Genomic DNA, 22,506 nt, shown 5'->3' with positions numbered 1-22,506 from the left:
AGCCTCTTCAGAAATGGTCACAGTGGAAGGTTAGCTGCCAAGAAGCCATTCTTAAAGAAGGGAAACAGGCAGAAAAGACTGAGGTGTGCCAAATTACACAAGAACTGAAATGAAAATCAGTGGCAACAGGTCTGAAGGAGTGAAGAACCCAAATTTGACATTTTTGGTTCAAATCGTTATCAATGTGTACAGAGGTCAGCAGTGAGCATCTACAGCCATCTGTAAAACATGACGGAGGCTCTGTCATGGTTTGGGGTTGCATATCAGCTAAGGATATTGGGGATCTTGTCAAAATTGATGAAATTACAGACACAGAAAAGGATTTTGATCCACCACGTAATACCATCAAGAAAGCATCTGATTGTTAACACCCTGCCAATTCAGTAAAAGCACACTGGGATAGAAACACAAACACTGGAATACCATCAGTCATGGATTGGCCTCCTCAGAAGTACTAAAGCAGTGAGGAATAATCTTGACAAAAAGCAGAGTAAAAGGCAGCCAACATCCGAGCTTTGAATGTGTTGGAGAACTATTCCTGATAACGACTTAAAGAAAAGACAAGAAAGAGATATTGCCATTGAAGCTCATTAGAATCGTACAAATTGTTTTTGTCTTATATACTGTATTTCCAATCATATGGTGTATTGTATTTTGTAAATCACTGGACCCATTTTCCTGCCAAACAGCACTATATGGCAAAGGCCTCTTGTGGTGGGACGTGTCTACCTGTAAATATAGCATATGGTGATGCCTAGGTTGGTTCAGTCCTATCTCGCGGTCCTGGTGAATTTCTCTCCTGTCTCCCTGTATACTAGCAAGGTGCTTAACTGCCCTAAAACAATAAACAATGGAGACGTAGATTAGCTCTTAATAACACAAACTCAAAAATAACCAAACAGACCTTGTTGAGAAGGTATGGCTTTTAATTTTTTTTCGTCACAAAGTTTGTTTACAAAAAAAAAAAACAGGAACATCAAAAATAAAATTGTACCCATCTATTGCATGTCATGCTGGCAGTTTGAACTACATGCAAAAACAACAATAATAATAACATTGATAATACTCATTACTGTACAAAAAAAAATAAAATAATGGGCAATATATCGGGCCAAACATCATTTTAAGCCAAAAGAAAAACACAAAGGAGAGTTCTATAAAAAGGGTGCTTTTTCCCCTCCAGACGGAGTCATGTGTTTGTACATGAGACTTAAACCGGGGCACAAGACTCGAGACTCGAAAACCACCCAAGCCGAGAGGGCTGTGTGAAACTGCATAGAGGCAGAAAAAAGTTTCCCCACTAAGGACAAAGGGATGGGGGGTGAAATAATCAGAAGAGTAAGGATGAATGTGCGTGTGCTTCCAACGCAAACACACCCAGCCTTTCATCACATTCACAAATAGCCTGTACAGTTTGAAGCCCTTACAACGTAAAGTCATGCGTCATCATCATTATGGAAAACACAACAAACTACATGAAAATATCCTTAAACCTCAACCTCTTCACTATCCCTTAGATTGACTTGGTGTATAAAGTGATATCTGAGGTATATGGTTTAATTTTATCCAACTACATGAAAAACAATGAGTAAAGGTAGGGTTTTTTTTTAATTATTAAAAAAACAAAAAACAAAAACAAAACTTCCCATGGCTACCCTAAACCTAGAGCAGCTTCTGTAGACAAAGACGGACATTTTCCAAATTCATTTCCAAATGAAGAGCAGAAAGTAAGGTGTCGGGGGGAAAAAAATCAACACTTTATAGTCTAAAAATCTGTAAAAGGTTGGAAATGACAGGAAGAAGAATAAATTTAGTCTGTGCAAAGACTGTTGTCAGGGACTGTGGAAGTGGATGCACAACGTAAAGTCATCCATTCAATAAGGGTGACACAAGTACAAAAGGGTACACCATGTCTAAGATTGGATGATTATAACGTATGATTGTGAAAGAGTCAATCAGCGTCCCTTTGGTTTTTGATCCAGTGTAGTAAATTTATTACAAAACATGAGTGTTACAAGATTTCAGGTCCCTCGTTGCAATGAGCCGTGCTTAAAATGAATTATTGAGAGTCCTTTTTGTCAAAGTTGATGGCATCCGTCTGCATCGCGCAGGCTGGTGTGCGTGCTGCATGTGTGAGAGGAGAAAGTCTCCTGGCAGGGCTCATTCAGTGCTGACCTGCGTGACCTGTGTGTCAGTTGTCTGGTTGGTAGACTGGATGAACATTGGCTGGGTCAGCTCCTGTCCTGCTGGCATCGTCACCTGCTGTATCTGATACAATTGCTGAGAAAAAGGAGGAAAGATGGCGAGGTTTAAGGTTGTGTGTTCAGTTTTCTGTGGGCTTTTTTATTAGATCTTAGTGGATTATAGACCTTTCACTGTTACAAGATGACATTAAAAATGCTCAATAAGAAATTTAATTTATGATCTTCTGATAACAATTCCCTCTACTGTTTGAATTAACAGGATTTTGAAGTGCAAATGTCCACTGGTTATCAGGCAGTTGTTTAAGTAGTTAAAATGAGACAATCCAAGAAAGATAGAAAAGCATAAATAAGAACAATGTATCATTTGTCACCTGAAAACAAATAAAACACTAAAATTTCAAAATTGTATTTATTTGTCGCATGTGTTACCTGGCCATCAGTAAACTGGCCGAATTGCTGCTGTCCTTGTTGTACTTCTGTCTGTGTGATCTAAAGAGAGAGCAAGTTATTCACTCACTGGGATTCACAAGCAGCTTCATACCATAACTGACAAGTGTAAACAGATCCAGTCATAGGTTATTACAGCTAAGTGCTTGGACATCAGGTGGATTTCTTGCTGTTGTAGGGTTACCTGCTGGGTGTTTGCAAGAGTCTGAATCTGCCCCTGGACCACTTGTGCTCCAGAGACGGGCTGGGCTAGGCGGATGTATTGCAGCTGTCCCGTATTTAGTTGTACCTACAGCCGATCGACACAAGGGGGAGACAAAGTTCGGTTTAGAGAAAAGGTCATTTGAGCACAGAGGTCACAGCCATTTTCCTGCTCTGGACTACAGGAATGAGAAACCTTAACGTTCCTCTAGTGAATTTTTAACCTTTTCGAACTTAACAGCTCTCATCAAACACTGATGGATGTAAAATTCACATGTTTGTCCGGCACCACAATATCAAACAACCTCATGCAGCAAACACATTACACTGTCCATCATCTCTCTTTAAAAAACAAAAAAACAAACAAACAAACAAAAAAAAACACTAACACCACTTTCTCCCACCCCTGATGCCTGATAATTTCCTTTTCCATCCTGTCATTTCTTACTGGGATTTGCTGGATCTCTCCAGTGTTGGTGATGATCTGCTGCATGACCTGCATGGTCTGGCCTTGGGCTTGAGCTGTCTGAGCCTGACCCTGGGCTGTGGCAGCCTGGACAATCTGCACCTGCTGGCCTTCACCCACCTGCATGGCAACAGGCGCACTCTAATGCAGAGAAGAGCAGAAAAGAGAAGAAAAACACAGATAAACATTAAACAGATGCAACCGGTTGTTTATGTAGCAGAAGCATGTAGTTAAGCAAGGAAGCAGTGAATCATTATCTTTTCTGGAGTACAATCAATCTTAAACCAGGAGTTGGAAGCCTAGGTATCCTTAAATTTTAAGTCTGCGAGTAGCTTATTAAGCAGGCACAATAAGATTCAGGGACATAACGTGAAAATGCAGGTTTCACGTCCTCTCTCTCTGTTCCGTCTGCAGAGTGAGATCAGGTGGCTTTTTTTAGGATCATGTGACAATCACCCCTAAAGTCCTCAGTCACCTGAGCAGGACAGAGTTTGTAGGCGGCCATCACCTGAGAGGCTGTGGCACAAAGCAGTGGCCTCTTTCTCTGTGTGTCGTTAGCAAACATATGAAAGCATGTGTGTTTACCGTGATGGGCGTGCCCTGTGATTGCACCTGCACCTGCTGTAACTGCTGCATGGTGGCACCTTGCAACATCTGATGGCCGACAGAAAAGAAATGGGAAAATGAGAGAAAGACACATAGTGAGAAAGCAGCGAGTGCACAAACTCAACACAAAAACGTAAGCTTAACTGGCGCGTATGCAGAGAAAGATTGAAATGTAGGAGCAGCAAACGGTGGCATATAGGCAGCTGATGACATTTACAAGCATGTTTATGAAATATGCAAGTAAAACGGGAGGAGGGTGATAAAAAGGATGATGTGATAAAAATTAAAACGTGGTGGTAGTTGAACAGGTTTTTAAAAATGTATAAAATACATCAGAGTTGCATCAAGCTCAACAAAGGCCAACTGCAGATTTTAAGTACTTTGAGGGTTGTTGACCTGAGAGAAAAGTGACAGAATCGGTACAGCACTGACAGTTAGTGACACTGAAAGCGCCACACACAGACGCACAAATAAAGGATGTGAAATGGGAACTCGCCTCATTTTAATCTCTGCACTGACTTATACTTCTTCATCCTGCAGGACTACTGCTAACACCTTAATGCTTGTACCAAACATGACATCTGTCTGATGAGTTAGAAGTAATCCAATCAGCTCCGTCTTTCACATGGGAATTATGTCATTTGAACAGACAACTACATAACCTTTAGTCCTGACATTACTAAGTGGATAAACAATCAGAGAAATGTTGCAAAGCTTCAAAATTTCACAGATTTTACTTTAAAACTGAGTTCACATCCCACCTTTTTAAAGTGCCACCTTGTAAACAGTCAAAGATTGAGTCTACATAAGGTTAGTGTCAAAGTGTGACTTGGGACTGCAGCAAGAGCAGGAGTGTGAATCACACCAGGTCTAAACAAGTATGACAGCTCAGCTACAGGCAGTGTGCTGAAGCAGCATGAAGCATCACACCAGCCCAGCAGCAAGGCTACATGACATGCAGAGAGCAAACCGGAGAGGAGGAGTGCTCAGCAAAAAAAGTAGTAGGAATGAAATAATTAGAGAGATGAACTGAATGGTTCCCCTACATATGCGTGCTTGTTATCTCGATGGGTGGTGAAAATGCAGAACCCTCAGGAGAAAAGCCTCATCCTAGGACTCTGAGAGTGTGTATTTGTTTGTGTATAAATGGGGACGTTGTTTCATTAAGAGGTTATTGACTCACATTTTCTCCTGTCTTTTAGCTCAAACAGGAAGTATTTATGAAGTTGAGGGCAAGTTTCTAGGGCAGCGTATACCACTCTCTCACTAATATGATATGCCCGCTATGCAGCTATACAACGCCTCTATTTTGGACTAAATATTACAGTAACTGTGTAAATTACTTTGTTTTGCTTCCATAATAAGACGTATTTAAAGTTGAGTAAATAAGAGTTCAGGGAACGTTCTGTTCCCTGTGTGCAAGGTGTCCATGTATGTGTAAAGCTGGATTTGCTGGGTGTGTTTCAATGTCCTATTAATCCTGCTGGCAGGAGAGTGGTCAGCTCCTACATGTTAGCTACGAATAATATCAATAAATCCAGTGAGTCAATCCAAGAAATATGAGACTCCTAGGACTTCTAGGAAGAGGTCATCTTTCAGGTGTTACTCCAACACACAGTGAAACCAAAGTACCATACATGAGTCTAACTGGGAATTTGCAGAATTTGTTTTTGCAGTTGGTTTCACTCTGAGCGTTTCCTTGCGATGTGCACTATAAAGCACATTGCTAACCGTACCTGTCCCTGTTGCGGCTGTGCGATGATGATCTGTCCGGGCTGGATGGTCGCCGCTGTCTGTGCAGCAGGTTGCTGGCCCTGCTGTGCGCCCTGCACCTGCACGGCTCCGGGCTGCTGGGCCAAGGTGAAGTAGTACTGCACCGGCTCTGCTGGAGCTACCGACTGACGCATCTCCTCCTGAGAAACATGACAAACGTACGTGCAAACATACACACATTGGACGCCTATCAGTCCGTTGCATCTCCATGAATTATTTTTACCGGTGTAACGGTAGACCAAGTCTGATAAATAACTGATGGGATGTGACTGGGGAAGAGTAACGTAATCTGGGTACAAGATCCATCCATACTGGTTGATAACATGCAATGCAAGTCCGGAGGCATGCTGAGGTGATGTGTTGGTGCTAATCAGCCTTAAAATTTCAATATTACAACTTGTAATGCTAAAGGGGTAACTTACAAATCGAATGAAACTTAATAACGTGATAACCGCTGGCATGCTTTCCCTGGTCCAGCAACAGAAATGTAACATCAGGGTCGTCAGATAAATCAGGGCAGTTCAGCACCTTAAATGCTGAGCTGGTATACCGGTGTTAAACTTAAAACCCAATAAACTGTCCATAAACACCGACCCATATCATTTTGTTTTGTAATTCACTAATGAGCAGGCTTCGTCTTGATGAGGTTTCTCCATCACCAGAAGCGTAAACACCCCTCTCCCAGCTCCATGACAACACAGCTGAGAGTGTAGGATGTTTACATGTCTGGAGAGAGTCTACGTGACAGCAAATTTAAATATCTCACTCCTCAGTCTTTGAAAGTTCCTTATTCATCAATTTAATGTAACTGATATTGTCCATTAATCGCCTGCCATAACATTTTAAGCAGTTTTCTTTCAGCACCTTCACTGAGTTATGTCCTGACTGGAGCCATGGTTTTAACACTTTATTATAGCAGTAACTGTATGGTACCAGCTTCCACAAACTAGTTTAATCACTGAGGTTACTGTTGGCGGTCTGAGGCAATAAGACGCTGCAAACATCCGACTGAAAGCCCTCTCTGTCAAAACCTCAGCTTCCAGTCAAGGATGTTTACAGCACCTCCAGGTTGCCAACAATGGAAAGTACCTGAGATGAATACCCAAATCATCAGCTCTTTATCCTGTGGTAACTTTAATGAGATACCAGCTGTTTCCCTGTCACAGTGTAGGTAATAAATACTATAATGAGGCCGCTTTCCTACCTGTCGTTTGGGAGGCTTCAGGTCGTCCCGGGGCACGATGTCAATCAGGAAGTCAAACTGGTCGAACTTTGTTATTGCCATGGCGATGTCATTCCTCTGTGAATATAAAATATAAAGAGAAAGTCAAGCAAAGAGGTCAGAGCTTAATTATGCTAATTCTATATGCGCAGCCACCTATTTATAAACATGCCTCTAGGTCTGAGGTCATCACTCCCAAAACAAGCACACAAGGGAGATTTGAATACAGTTCCTAGTAGTACTTAGACGGGTGTTTGCTTTAATATTTGAGTTTAAAGGATATGTTTAGAGCTTAATCAGTTAGTCTGCTCAAAACTAGCAACACATGCAGTATACAAAAGGACTGTGTTGCTAGACCAACACATCTTCATGAGGATTATCATATAATAGGTATTAATCAGGGAACCAAAAACACCCTAACACATTCATCCACATGCAAATTGACTTCTAGAGCACACAAGCCAAAACATGCTGGTCTACCCATAAACGTCTTTGTTCTACACGAGTTTTGACTTCTAGCAGATCAAATTGATGATTAATTGTGTGATTCAAGTAACACTGTCTCCAAACAAAACATTACTAAAGGCAAATGGAATAATAAACCCACAACCACAGGACCACAGTGAGAAACGCACGTGTGTGTGAGATAAGTGTAAATGAACAGGAATGACATTTTCCTGCCCTCATGAGCACATGCTCTGCTTCTATACCCCTTCCTATATCCACACCAGTGTGCTGTCTCTGTGGAATTTTCCACAGGATATTGGCTGTCAGGACCCCCCACCCCCCTCCATTGTGACCCTCCCCTTCACTAGAGGCTATATTTAGTACCTTGATTAATATCTGGTAACATCAGGTCACATCCACACTTGTTCTATTGATGAGTGTTGCTATGGTGACCCCAATTGGCGTGCCCTCTTCACAAAAGGATCAGGCTCTACATGTGTATGCGTGTGGAAATGGAGGGCACCACTTTCCCTCACTTAGGCAAATGAAAAAAAAAATCCTGTATTCATGAAGTGAAGCATCACATGCAACTAATGCGTCATCTGTAGTGTACAAGGCAATTAACGTGTGCACAGTCAGTAGATGAAGTTTCTATTTTAAAGTGTGCACTGCAGAGCTCTACAAAACAGTTTCTTGTCCAATAAAAAAAAAGGACTACCATTAGGGACAGAGCTATATTAACAGCAAAATGAGTGTACTTCCAAAGCAGGCCTTCAGTGTAAGACAAACTGTGATAAGATAGATTTTCTCCAAACTCTTTCTACCCGCGTTGGCATACACAAACATATCCATGGACTGCTAATCTCTCAGAGGTATGTGAATGGATAAAGTGGACTTAAGGGCTTTCATGTTCTGCTCCACAGTTTTTCTCCACTTGACATCCAGGTGAGACATACTCCAGACTGATTTTTCTCAACTGCTCCCGTCAGTGCTTTCATGTTCTCCAATTCCTTTTTCATCTGTATCTTTCCAGGCCCCACCTTTATTCAACTCTGGTACAGCAGAGGATGCTAAATGGCACCGGGGGAAAAGTGGGTCACCGGCACCCGCCTGGATTTGCTTTTAAAGTGAATGGAGGGAGAAGGAACTTAACAGAGAGACAGTCCTCAAGGGGATGCTGGTATGGGGTCTCTGCTTGTACATGCACACTGACACAGGCACTTAGTAAATAAGAAGCACGAAACCAAAAAGATCGCCAATTGATGTCAGAGTGTGGGAAAAGGGATGAATTTGGGAGGCAGAAAGAAGAAAGGTCAAGTAAGTATTACAACTGTGGCTGTGTGTGTATCGGGAGGTCCAATCCACTTAAAGTAGGATTTGCTAAGGATTACAAAAAAAGCATGTCGTATGGAGGAGTTTAAATATAAAGAAAAAGAAAGAAATGTCTATAACCTGTAGAGTGCGTCGCTTGTTGTCCTCAGTGTGGATCCACGCCCTGAGGGTGAGCTCTGTGATGAAGATCTGAGCTGCTTTGGCAAACAGGACCGGAGCTTCTGCGCTGATCATCTGTACAGTAGAGATAGTGTTACACCTGGTTAAACACACCCACAGCCCATCAATCAAACATCAGCAATTACATGAATTGCTCAGGACCTCAGTCACAGACGCCCACATCAAAGTCACAACTGCTGCAAAAATAACCAACAGATACATTCACTTGTTAAATAAAGACTGTGTAGTTACTAGCATAGATGCTTACTCAGTGGGTGGGTACCTTTAATCTATTTCTTTCTGCTCATAAGCACTGAACTCTAAAATCAATTCCCATAAAAATGTATTTCTTATATGTTCATAAAAGCAATGCTTAAATGAACAGTTGTACTGACGCTATAACACTCACACATGCTTGCACAGATGCAGTGCAAGCTGCTGTGTCAGCACCGACAGAAGGGTCTTTCCTTCAGATATGTTAGTGATCTCCTGATCTCTTTACCGCTGTAAGCTGCTGCTTAACTAAGGGGATAGCATTCTTGACACGACATACTCGAGCCACACACAAACACAGTGCAGAGCCTTTCTTTTTAGAGGCTATGAACAATCCTGGCTGACAATCAGGTGTAATGGGGAGGAAAAAAAAAAAAAAAAAAAAAAAATATCACTCCTCCGTGAGTCATAACTGCCTGGTGGAGTGGTTCCTTCCGACACATCGAAAAAAGCCACGTTAACCTGAGCAGTAGCAGTGGTATTACAATATGGCCAAAATCAATGCTTTTATCTGTAATAACTTGTAATATTCTTCTGGTTCTTTTTAGCCATTAACATGAAGTGCAATTCCCAGCAAAGTGGGTTATATTTTAAAAAGCCCACAAGTGGAAAAAGAGAAATCTTAAAACCAAAAAGCAGTTCACTGCTACAAATGTCTGCATTAGCAGCTTTTTACATAAGTCACATTAACTAGCTACTTGCTACACTGCAGGTCTTGCAGTTTCACAAAATGATGCCCAATTATTCCTTCACGTATCGATAATGTTTTAACGTAAACCCATTTCATACAAAGAAAAGAGCTACTATCACCAGTGGCTGCTGAATGCAAAGAGTTGATACAACTTTTTAATTGAAAAATTATCTTTAATTATGAAGTAATAATTGCATCTTCGAGTCCATTTATTGAGTGGTCTGAGCACAAAAAGCCACAGACCAAGAACTTGATAAGAACCAAGCTTCAAATGAATCAACAATTTCCAACACGGCAGTACGTTTTTGTCAGAAAATGAAGTTAAACTAAAAATATGAAACGGGTAACCAATTAAATGAAAACAACAGAACTACATTTTGCCATAATTTGTCCTGTCCCAGACTGGAGTAGACTCTTTCTGGAGTAGTCTCTTCCATATAGATGGATCACGAGAGGTCACCGTGTGGTCTGGTATGTGAATTATATGTTATGTAACTTCACAGTTACCAGACACAACCCAAATCACCAGCTATGGAACGTTTTGACCCAACACGCTGGACAGAGCTCTTTATTGCACGTCTGTTAAAAAACACCACGAGAAAATCTATCTGCAGGGAAGTGGAGTATCACCTCACAAGATACTTTTTTAATTTTGGGGGCCTAGGATTAAGCTATACATTTCCCGCTTTTGATAGCATGTTCTTTAAAACAAGTATGGCACACCCTTCATGAAAGGCATAGTAATAAAGATATCTAGTTCTTTTTATTACACACCCTCTCTCTCAGTTTCATTATTCCGGTTCTCCTCTTACCTTCACATCCTCATCCAACTTCATGATTTTCTTGATTCGGGCTAAAGGCAACTCCTGCACACGGAAATCCTTCTGAGGACAACAGATTATTACAGTTAAGTACAGAATAAAGCTGAAACTGCGACTTTTTCCTTTTTTCTGTATTATTTGTCTGTTTGCATGAGTGTTACGTACCACAGTCAAGTTCCTGATCTCCTCCATGACACGAGGCCAGAAGGACTGCAGTGTTTGTTGGGCATCGCTGCCCGTGGCTCCAAAACCATCTCCAGACATCTTCTAATCTGCTCAAAGGAAGAAGAGAAAGAAGATGAGATGGATACAAGAAAACGATCGATCATTACAAAGCAAAACACAAGCGATATGGAGATTCAGAGACAGATCAAGAATGTAACACCATTGCAAAACAAGGCCTTACTGCACAGAGCTCTTCCTGTGTGTCAGAACCACATATCCTATCAAAGTCTATAATTATAATACAGTGAAATTGAAAATAGAACCCCGGCAGGCTTCTATTATTGTCCCTGTGGGATGTTGACAAGCCTAAGAACCCACCAATAGACCGGCTGCGCACTCCATGATTATGAATGGGTCCCTCACCTTTGGCACATAGCTGCAGCTCCTCTACAAACACACGCACATCATGTGCAAGTCAACTGCTTTTGGTGAGCCCGCAAGTGAACAGTGTTGAAGCAACAGATGCAAGAGACACAGGTGTGTTTGTGCCATAAAGAAACAACCTAATTGCAAACTGACAAATTGTGAAGACACGCAGAGATACAAACCATGCAAATAAATTGAAATAAATTACTGCTAACACAGCCAGAGCTCGTACAGAGGGTCCGACGGTTGAAAGAGGATCCAGCAGGTTACTATGGCATGCCAGGAATCTGCTGGAGGAATATTAGCCGGCCTGTCTGAGCATGTAGAGCTTCAAGTGCCCTAATCGTTCCAACTCACTCTCCCCCTTTTCTCCCTACCTCGATGAAAAGATTGAGCAGGAGGGGGAAGAAGGAGAAACGTGAAGGGACAGAACAAGAGATGAGTGTGTAAAGCTACTCAAGAGAGACCGGATGTGTTTGTGTGTGTTGCTGTGGGAGGGCTAGTGGCTTGTCCAGTTCAGCATTAATCCAGCGCTAAGACAAAGTGCCAAAGGCTTTAGATAGATACTTTAGGGGAAGTAAGAGACAGACTGGGCCACAGCAACACTGCTATGCAAACCAGCTATGTGGGTCAAACAAGACAGAAAAAGGGAGACACAGAGTGGAAGAAAAGGAGATATGTCACTATAAAGAAAATGTTAGAAGAATGAAGGGAGGGAGGGGGGCTTCTATCTTTTTCTTTTCTCACCCTGGGCCAACAAGCATGAATAGCTCCATGTCTGGTTCAGCTGACAGACCAATACAATACAAGACACAGCCTTTCAAACACGCCATCCAGTCTCTCTCCTTCTAGATTCAGTCACTGCTTTGTTGTAAGGGACTGTTTGACTTTGGGGCCACATCAGCTCCTTTAACTGCACCGCTTAAGTGCAGTTATAAATATTTTAAACCGATGAACGACTGATTCTGGATGCAGGCTCGTTACCTGATTGATTTTTGACAGGAAAGACTGACTCTTCTGCAAGTTGCATCAGTAGAATAATATAGAAGAAGCACTGCTGCATCCTGTTCTGTTGTTCAGTTTTCGACAGACAGTAGCCTAAATCGATAAGACAGAATGCCGGGTGAGTGAGGGGGGAGAGGGGGCTTTATATAAATCAATCAGGCCGCTTGTAGCTATGGCATGCCAGGCTAGTGATTGACCTTGACAGTGTCTCTCCTTCCCTGTCTGACGCTCCAGTGTCCAGTTGCATTTCAAGGTTGATTGAAAACCTGCAGTCTCCAGAACAATCCCAGCATCCCACAGGGCAGGAATGACTGATGGGAATTGTAGTTTTTTTTTTTTCCTCCATTCTTCCCACATAAGACAGGTGGACTGACCTCTGCCAGTTCTTTTGCTGCCTCCAAGTACTTTGCAACAGCATGAACCCAAAGACGGGATGAAAAATAAGCATCATCCACATAGCACATCATCTTGTAAACATCAACTGTAAACAAGACAACCTTTGGTATCAATGAATGTGCAGTGTATGTCAGACTGTGTGGTTCAAACTGCCGAAATAGTTTGATTAGAAACAAATAATTAGGCTTAAGATTACAGAAGCCCTATCAGTGATAAAACGGCAACTATAAAACACATAAACCTCCCAAGTTCCTCCTTCTACGCCCTTATACACTTCACTTCTCATAAACTAAAGCTGTTAGAGGAGTGTGCTAATATCAAACCACACACAAACCCCCAACCCCCTCTTTCTGACCCTGTGACCTTCAATGTAAATATACGCAACTACATTAACCACAGCGGCAAAAGGAGGGAGGGGAAGTGCAGGGGAAGTCGATATGTGAGAAGAAATGAGAGGAGAGGCATGCTAAAGCATGAGAGAGGAAAAAAGCAACAGAACAATATAAGCGAGAGAGAAGAGAAGGCTAAGTGTCAACATGCCCTTGAGCATTGCTCCTCCAGCTTGGTAGCATATTCTACCGAGTATATAACTGCATAACCAAATTGCCCAAGGCTCTGCATCAATGGAAAGTTTGCGTGGGAGCCTATTCCGCTGACTTTGTGCAACACCTTCTATGGTCTGGGCCTACCCTTGTCAAATAAACACCGTGACTGGGGCTACCCTCTGCACGACAAAAAAAAAAGAAGTTGAATCTCCTCAAAAGCTAATAAATGTCAACACTGTAAGACACGAAAAGGTCTGGAGATTGATGCAAAGTCAAGACGGCTTATTTTATCTGCAGGGATAAGCACCATTTACCTCCATATTTCAGTTCAGTAAGCTTTAAAGCACTACTTAAATGGAAACTTGTACTAGTACTAAAGAATTTTCTTGCTAGTCCAGTTCACTTCTTACTACTTATGGGGAGCGTTATCAGTCACTCAAGATAAAGTCTCTGTAAATTTTGTGCTTGTGTTTGCTTTGAAGCAGACTCACTATTGCTAAAAATTCCAAATTATTCTGTTGAATCACGCAATGAACTTGACAAGCTCATTCCTGCTGCGTTGTTCTAATCTGCTGCTGTTGCTATATTAGGGTACATGGTGTTGTTCTCTGCTGTGCTTCTCTCTTCTCCTCTTCCCTGCAGCTCTGTTGTCCTTCATCAGGTCATCGAGACAGAATCGCTGGTGTTGGGTTTCCTTCAGCTCTTTTCTATGTGTGCATCTTTGAGGACAAACGTCTCGACCTCGACGACTTCGTTCCAACACAGCAACTTGCTCTTCCTCCTTCAGCAGCTCTACAGTCTCTTCTCCTAGCGCTTCCCTTCTCCCTTTATCACTCACGAGTATGCTTTTCTTGCATTTTCTGTCTTGTCTTACTTTCACCTGATCTCTTTGAGAAAGTCAACGTTGCTCCGCTTCCAGCAGCTGAATCAGCGCTAATGCTGTTCTGCCAGCCGGGCCCCGCATCTCTATCTCATCCTCACCTCCCTCCCCACTCTTTCTGGCACGTCACATTAAGTGGCCATTCACAGCAGCACTGGCGTCTCGCTCGAACTCTGACATCAGACCGCTTTACATGAGCTTTCAATTCCTGTCCAAATAAACCCGATAGGACCCCGGCTAGATGGCAGGCAGAAATGCAGCAAACTGGAAACAAGGAGATAGTATCGCTTGGCTGATCCGTTTTTGCTTTTTGCAAAGATAAGTGAAAGAGAAAAGAAGAAGCAGCAATGTGATTCTTTCTGCACAGTGACAATGTGCGAGATAACAGAGTTGGAATTAATTAACTGGTCTCTAGTTAAAGTGAAATGTTCTGCTTTTAATTGCCCTCTTAATGACCTGACAATCTGCGTAAACTGAGCCCAATTCTGAGGAGCATATTTGAAAGTGAACAAGTCGAGGCAGTGCGGGAGGACCTGAAGCCCTACTCGAGGCTGCCGAGTGAACTTTTCACTGAGGTGTTTCAGTATCGCTATCACCGTCATGGATGATGAAGAAGCAGGCAGCTCACCTATCCTCTGTCACGTCACGTGTAAGCAAATGTAAAGCTAAGATAAAGTGAATCATATACTGAACCTTTATATACTTATACTGAATCTTCAAAGCTGGATGACCATTTTTAAAATAATATTAAATATGAACATAAAGAGTTATCGCTACTTCACCATTTTTTCAGATTAGTGTACAACTGCATGACAGCTACTACAGCAGCTGACTTAATTTTAAAGAGTGACTTCTTGTTTTACAACTCTCCTTTCAATTCCCAAGGTTATCATATCTTTGCACATATAAAGACAACTGAGTTGACAGAAGAAATAGATTACTTTCGGTTTCTGTGCATATTATAACCTCAGAGTAACCTTCTGCATTGTACTCCTCACACTTTCAAACGTCAGCCTGGACAAAGAGCAAATACATACCCACATGGACTAGTTACCACCAAGAAGAAAGGTGGGAATTTATTCTAAAATATAATACCAGCTATTGGATAGTCACTGGTCCACTGAGAGGTCTTAGGCAAGAAGTTAAATTTCCACATGCTGCTTTGTCACAAAACTGATGCAGAGTGGGCATTTCTGGAGGAAGGTCACCTAAGGTTGAAATCTGCTAGATTTAAACTAGATCACTAAGCAGAAAACCCAGCATAGTGCTCACATAAACCAAGCTATATCATTTGGACATTTGAGAATCTAACCAATGTTTAATGATGACTGTTTAATAAGACAGCTTTATCCTGATTTAGTGCACTCAGTCTGTTGGAACAAATACAGCCTAAGTAACAAACGTCACACTAACAAACTCTGATGTTAAATCGTGGTCATAAATCCAATGAGTGTGTGCACAAATTCTCAAATATTAAAGCACTAACCGTGCTGAACCCGATCACAAATACCAGTCAGAAATAAACTGGCAAGGATACAGCATACAGGGTAAATGATCTACTCAGGAAAAAACAAAAAACAAGAAGTTCGCAGCCAGGAATTACAGATTAACTACTCAAATGCACGCAGTTTCACAGATGGTGGTACAATTAAATATGAACAGATAGGATTTTAATGACACACATGCTCACTTTGACCTACAGTGTAACATCCTTTTGGCATGGCTGGACCGATCTAGCCGACCCAACGGCCCTGTAAACTTTGCCCTTGGTTCTGCTTCAAGCCAACTCCAGGAAGTGCTAGTCACTGATCTCCCAAGGTCATTCAACAGAGGAGAGAAACCAGAGAGGGGGGAGGGAGAGAGAGAGAGATGAAAGAGAGAAGGGGAGGGAGGATAGAAAAGAGCAGGTTTTCCAACTTTCACTGCAGCACTTAAGTGACCACAGTGGTTCAGGCTGTGTACTTTCTAAGAAGCCTAATGAAAACACCACATAATGTACATACTAGCTGTGCTCTGCATCCCGCTTTTAATTTCACTTCTTCTTGGGCCTCTCCTTCCCTCTGCATGTTTCCCTCTCGGTGCGGTTGGAGAGACTGCAGGAGTCAATCTCACATTCCTGTGACCTTCATCCAATGCTAGGCCCAGTCTCTGGCGTCAAAGTAGGCAGGGCTAAAGGCACCTGCATATTACAAGCTGGGATAAGGCCGACTCCCCCTGGGTGCAGACACACACTGTCTTTAGTGAAAGTGTACACATGTAAGAGCACAGTGGGGGCTTGAACAAAAGAGTAAACCTACAGTTGCTGTGGTCACCTTAGTGATGAGCGCAAAGGCCTAGCTATGTGCAAGAGGTTTGCGTGTTCCGTTTACTTTTTCCTGCCCTGGTGTGCCTATGGTTCGGCGTAGGGTACAAATGATATTCAAATCTCATGCAGACAGCAGCCAACCCTGGGATTTGGCAGCGAGGGCTTCAACTTAAGAGTTATTTTTAGTCTCCCTCTCTCAATCTCCCTCGCTCGCTCGCTCTCTTTCCCCAACGGGACTTTGTTTTGTCAAAGGCACCAATGGAAACTTTCAATTAGGGAGAAAAGGAGGAGAGAGGAATGGAGTCAGAGGCACAGTGAGAGAAGAGGCACCCTACACAGATTCCATCAGAAGAGATCAGATCAAACTATTAGCCTCCTCTGCCCCTGAAGCTGACAGGCTGACAGTCTGTCCCATCTGGGTGTCTGGCACTGTCATGGTGAGGGGCCTGGGGGGTCCTGAGGTCACTGCAACCAGCTGCACCTCCACCCCTGGGGACTACTGACGCCAACAGTGACAACAACTCAGAGATATCCTCTCCACATATACAGCAAATCTTCTTTTAACATGGATGTCTTCTTTGCTGCTGAACTCTGCGCCACCATCTGCCACGAAAATGTTAATTGGGACATTAGGAGAAAAAGTGGGGTCTTGGCCAGCAACCCCAAGACTCTGTGGCCACAGGCCCCAAGGACACCACTGAAACAGCAGAGTGCATCTAAGCACAAAGTCAGTATCTGGCTGCCGTGCACTTCTATGCAGTCGATAACGGGGCACTGAGTGCGTGCTGAAGCGTGTTTGTGTGTGCACACTGGTCCAAAGTCAAAACAAGTGACATCCAAAGACAGTGTAATAATGCAAAGTGAAATTCAACGATGAAAACATAATGCAAAACAGCTGTATTATTTTATGAACACCATTCTGTAAAACCATATAGCACTGAAATGACAAATGAAGGACGTAGATGACAGCCGTGCACGTAAATACACAAATTGCACAACACCAATCTCCCAAGGTGAGAACTACAGGACAGGTGAGGGGAGGGGGAAGGAATGGGAGGGGGAGGGGTGAGGATGGCGGTAAAGGACAGACATCTCATCGTTGCAGAGTGATGGAGAAACATCCAAAAGTGGACATTTTTTTTAAAAACAAAAAAACAAAAACCAAAGACAACTTAAGGTCTTCTCGCTGTGTATGTGTTCAGCTGTCAGACTTACCCCTGTGCCCTTCATGGTGAACGGCCTGGAGCACAGCAGAATAGAGAGAAACAGATAGCCCTGTCCAAGTCTCCTTGAAAGCAGCAGCAGAGGCAGCACAGAGGTTGACAGAAAAACTCTCGTGCTCCTTCACTTCCTTCAGTCCCCCTGATCGTATCAACAGACAAAAGGCACTCTGGCTGGCTTTAAAAAGGCTTTAAGCCCGGACACAGAGCGAAGAGCGAGCCCCCCCTTCTTCCACCCCTCCCTCTTTTCTCTCTCTCCCCCACTCTGCCTTTACACATTGCCCCGTCTCCTTCAACAGCCTCCCAATGTCCTCTTCCAACCTAGACATACAACCCCGTCTCTGCTGTTTCTCTTCAGCCCAAGTCCCTTCAACTCGCTGACCTTCTCTCTCTTTCTCCTCCTTTCTGCTCCCTAACCCTCCTCCTCCTCCTCCTCTCTAGCCGGCGACCCATGTGTTTGTCTTTGAGGTGACCCCTGGCCTGGTGCAGAGAAGAAGGTGAGAAGGAATAGAAGGACCAGCACAGCGGCAGGCAACAGCGCAACAGCAGGCAAACAGTACAGCGGCACTCCCGACTCACAGACAAAAATTTCTAGCCTCCTTCCCCTTTAACATTCAAGAGTAATCAATCTAGCATGCTACATGATACTCAAACCCCGCCTCGCAGCCAGCTCCCACCTCACTCCGATACTCGAAACCAATGAGACGACTGTGTCCTCATACACTATTGGTAGCCACACACACCAATCAGCTCTGACAAATCCCCTGCTCCTCCTCTTTCCTCTGCCCAACCCCCTTTTACCGACAGCCAACTTCCTGCTCTAAGTTACCTTGAGCTGCAGGATAGGGGTCAGGGAAAAGAAAAGAGGAAGAGAGTAGACATGAGAATAGGTGAAAAAGAGCAGATAAAGTTGTGGAAAGCTCTGCAGGGAGTGCGTGAGGGTGTGCTGGTTGTGGCTTGCCTTGCCATTGTCTGTCCTCAAGCGGTCTCTACTTCTCCTGCTGCTGGACGGATGAGAAAGCTTCCACGGGCTGCTCTCTGACAACTGGTCTCTGCTTATTTACAATGTCAAACTAAATGTCTCCCTAAGCCCCGCCTGCGCTCTGCTTGTACAGGCTGACGGCAATGTGATGCAGGCAGCTATGCGGGCACCTTATTGGCTGAACCAAGTGCCAGAATTGATGCCGCATGTTGCATCCACATGATTTAAAGTACAAAAGCATACTAAGCAGACTCCCTGTCTCATACCTGTGCACGGTCTTACATGCACACCCACACACATGCACATTTTGTCCTTGCATTCTCAGTTATCCTTGCTCACAGTCACAGGTACACACCGAAAACATCTAGCCTCCAGCCAGCCTACCTACCTCTAACAATGAGATTCACATCACTCTTAATATTATTCTAACAGAGGAACAAATATATCTAGATGCTTGGTCATGCATTATGTATTCAGAATATTAATTAGCTAGACAAACTCCATTCAACAAATTTTTTGACTCATGTGAACATTTAGTGAGGCAACTTAATGCAGCCACTATAAATCCCATGACACCCTACACAGTGTCAATCAAATATACACAAACTATTCTGTGCAAAACAAATCAATAGAGAGCCTTTGTACAAAATGGAACAATCAGCTGACTAGATAGCAGTTGTGGAAGAAGGCAGAGAGAAAAAAAGAAAAGAAAAAAAGAAAGAGTTCATTTGACTCTCATCCTATTTGTGGATAAACAAGACTTAAGAGATATGGGTGAAAACCCATAAACAAAGACAATGTTGTCTTGACCCCAAAAACTGCTCACAGCAACTTCCACAATGGAAACGTCATCAAAAAAACCACGTCAGCAATGTCACACAATGTCCTTCTTGTTAATTCTCCATTGCTTAAATGTGCATACTTTCGACACAAAAACCTTTAGTGTGCAACTCAAGAGAGTGATTTTAGTACTCATGTGCACATCTCATGATGTTTAATGCACCACCTACGACGTGAATGCTTCTACTTCTAATGGGCAAACCTGTTAAAAGCTTAGAGAGTAAACTGCTGAGATACGACCAAGTGGCGGTGCAGCCCGAAGGTTAAGCTTTAATAAAAAATAAAAAATACAGACTGTAGAGAGGAACACATCCAGCTACACAAGAGTCAAGGAAAGATAATAAACTGCCCTATCAATGAAAAACCGGGGTGGGGGGTGGAGTGGGGACCGGAAGGATGGAGAAGGACAGAGAGGAGAGCTGCTACAGGAAGGGAGGGGTAGAACAAGTGGAGGGAGGGCGAGAGCACAAGATAGACTCAAGAGAAACAAAGCTAAATGTTCCCTTTACTATTTTTGTGAGGAGCATGGGGACTAGAGCAGGTACTACAGACATCCAGTTAATGATTAGAGCAGAGCTGCACAAAGACTAATCTCTCCACTGCTGTTGCCATGCTCGAACAGCTCTCTGTAGCTGCATTCAGTCTACCCAAAATGCCTCAGTAATGACACCTGGCAAGGTCACCACAGAAATGAGACCTTCCCATGACCTGTACTGCCCATAGCAGGAACATGTTTGCTTTCTCTGACGCTGTTTAGAGATAAACATGCACCAACCAGACGTTGGGTTTCATAAACACAGCAGCTACCCTGAGGGTAGCCAGGCCAAGCCATGCATTCACCTGCAAACATGAAAAAACACATGAACACCTGCAAAACGACATGGTAAGCTGGGCGACTTGCACACAGCTTACTTAAGCTGTCTAAGGTGCTCTAATATCCCAGGCTTTTTAAATATGACCTCAACTGCTCAATTAAACCTACACACAAATGATGACGTAAAGCATACCTCCTCTAGAGAGATAAAGTATACTAAGTTGCACACCGTTTTTGTCCCGCTGATAAGAGCTGATTAAGCTCTCCTATTCTTTATTAAGTTCTTATATTCGTGGGAACACAACAAAGAGACTGTATTGTTTTCTGCACACAGGTCGTAGTAAGAATGGGGTGAATATCTGTTAGGTTTAAAGCATAACTAAACTAAATATTAACTTGGTGCATCTTCGTGTTGTGTGACTTTGGTTAGTATAGTTGAAAATACAACTGTATTCATTAATTAAACATTGTGTGGAAGATTTTTTTTTTCAAAGTAATAAATAGTTTAAACAAAGGCATGATATAGTCATCACAGGGAATTCACACGAGGAGTAGAGCAGCTTTGCGCTTTAACACCCCAGCATTTAGCACGGAGGTTGACTTTAAATAGTCGCTACATTATAAGGTGTTTGGGTTCAACACAGCGGCTAAAAGGAGCCAGGGAATTCAATGCTATATTCAACGCTAGCATACGGAAGCCGGTATATATTCGTCACACAAAGGATGCTAAATAAACTACAAAATACTGAGATGCACTGTAGTGCTGTGGTACCCACTGTGAAATGCTTAACGGAGCAGGCGTAGGAAGACACATACAGCATACTAGCTAATAGGATGGTCACTGCTGACCGTGACTTTATGCTAACGTTAGTGGAGTTAATGTTAGCTGGCTGGGGATGCAGACTGATGAGAGCTGTACAGCTCAGCGTGTGTAATTTTAATTACCAGCTGACAGCGAGCCCTGCCAACATATGAAAGTTTGCAAAGGTTTGCAATGCTAGGAAGAAACAGTCTAACCAATAAAGACAACGTTTGGATCTGTCCTTCAGACCAATCAAACCTCGGACTAGATTCCACCAATCAAGGTTTTTAGGGCTAAGTTCGTTCTGCAACTGGCGCCATTCGGGGTCAGGCGCAAATAGCCAGTGTGTCTGACAGTCGCTCAGATATGAGCCAAAATGGTGGACACAAAACATCAGTTTCCTGAGCGTCCGTGATCCTTTCAGCGGGCCACCAATAAGCGCCTCAGAGAGCGGGGAGGGAAATGGCGCCTATGTTCATCTTCCAAAACAATCGTCTATTGGTCAAGAACAGCAAATGAAAAGAAGCGAAGTAATTACAGCTACCTCCAGCCAACACGGGCAACTTTCATGTAAACACTCCACAGATAAATGAATTTTAATTTCTTACTCACTTTCTTTATCGGGTTCGAAGTGAAGTCCAGCTCAGCGTATTATTTATTTTATTTAGCCTGCAAGGGGAAACAAGATGGCTGCTATTCGAACCGGAAAGAGTCCAACGCGATGACGTAGAGGTTACGTTCCCCGAGAAAGCGTCAGTGTGAGGTTCTTTGTTTGTTTTTTTTAATTATTATTTGATTCACTAAACAGTTAATTGCTCAGATAGTCTATATATCTCCAAGTCCTCATTTATAGTAAAATTAGCAAAGTGACTTGGAAAAAACAAATACATTTTATATATACATACACAGATATATACAGCATATATGCATTATATATGAACCGCTGAAGTTCAAACTGAGCACTGGAATGGGGAAAAAGGTGATTTCATTGACTTTGAATGAGGCATGGTTGCTGGTCTGAGTATTTCAGAAACTGCTGATCAACTGAGATCTTCACAGTCAACCAAAAAATATATAGATCCAGTGAGTTCTCTGAGAGAAAATGCCTTGTTGATGTCAGTGGTCAGAGAACAGACTGTTTCAAGCTTAGAGGAAGGCATCAGTCACTCAAATAACCACTCATTAAACACAAATTATGCAGCAGCGTATTTCTTAATGCACAACACGTCCAACCTTGAAGTAGATGAGCTTTAGCTGCAGAAGATCACATTGGGTGCCACTTGTCTCAGCTAAGAACAGGAAACTGAGGCTACAATTTGCCCAGGCTAAGCAAAATTGGGCAACAGAAGATTGTAGACCAGTCAGTGTTTTCCTCAGAGTCTCATTTTCTGCTGCAACATTCAGATGGTAGGTTCAGAATTTGGCATAAATATGAAAGCCCTTCCCTTTATAACCAGTGTTCCCATCTTCTAATGGCTGCAGCC

The 22,506-nt window shown here is 42.9% G+C and overlaps 1 protein-coding gene across 11 annotated transcripts; it reads right to left on the bottom strand.

Annotated features, from left to right (window-relative positions):
- Positions 1-903: 903 nt before the first annotated feature.
- Positions 904-21,732, bottom strand: nfyc (nuclear transcription factor Y, gamma). 11 transcript variants are annotated; one of them, XM_031729370.2, is made up of 11 exons: positions 21,635-21,732; positions 10,808-10,914; positions 10,634-10,705; positions 8,819-8,932; positions 6,902-6,997; positions 5,661-5,837; positions 3,904-3,972; positions 3,301-3,459; positions 2,836-2,940; positions 2,634-2,693; positions 904-2,280 (listed from the first exon to the last, which is right to left on the bottom strand). In XM_031729370.2, exons 2-11 carry the CDS (start codon positions 10,904-10,906, stop codon positions 2,161-2,163), a joined length of 1,071 nt encoding a protein of 356 aa, XP_031585230.1. In that variant the 5' UTR covers positions 10,907-10,914; positions 21,635-21,732; the 3' UTR covers positions 904-2,160. The 11 variants fall into 11 exon arrangements, with proteins under 11 accessions (XP_031585230.1, XP_031585233.1, XP_039461584.1 ...); XM_031729373.2 differs by having other exon boundaries at positions 10,634-10,702; XM_039605650.1 differs by lacking the exon at positions 21,635-21,732 and adding an exon at positions 18,546-18,653 and having other exon boundaries at positions 10,634-10,702.
- Between the last annotated feature and the right edge of the window lie 774 nt (positions 21,733-22,506).

The sequence above is a fragment of the Oreochromis aureus genome, linkage group 22, assembly GCF_013358895.1.
Source record: "Oreochromis aureus strain Israel breed Guangdong linkage group 22, ZZ_aureus, whole genome shotgun sequence".
NCBI classification, from domain to species: domain Eukaryota; kingdom Metazoa; phylum Chordata; class Actinopteri; order Cichliformes; family Cichlidae; genus Oreochromis; species Oreochromis aureus.
The sequence above is the reverse complement of the archived record's forward strand: the minus strand, read 5'-3'. Positions and strand labels throughout refer to the sequence as shown.

Bases quoted from the DNA above. Each gene is read 5' to 3' on its own strand.
- nfyc (XM_031729370.2), bottom strand. From the start codon at position 10,906: ATGTCTGGAGATGGTTTTGGAGCCACGGGCAGCGATGCCCAACAAACA. The intron at 5,838-6,901 runs GTAGGAAAGCGG...CATGTTTCTCAG, and splicing joins TGAAGCCTCCCAAACGACAG to GAGGAGATGCGTCAGTCGGT. The intron at 3,973-5,660 runs GTACGGTTAGCA...GTCGGCCATCAG, and splicing joins CACAGCCGCAACAGGGACAG to ATGTTGCAAGGTGCCACCAT.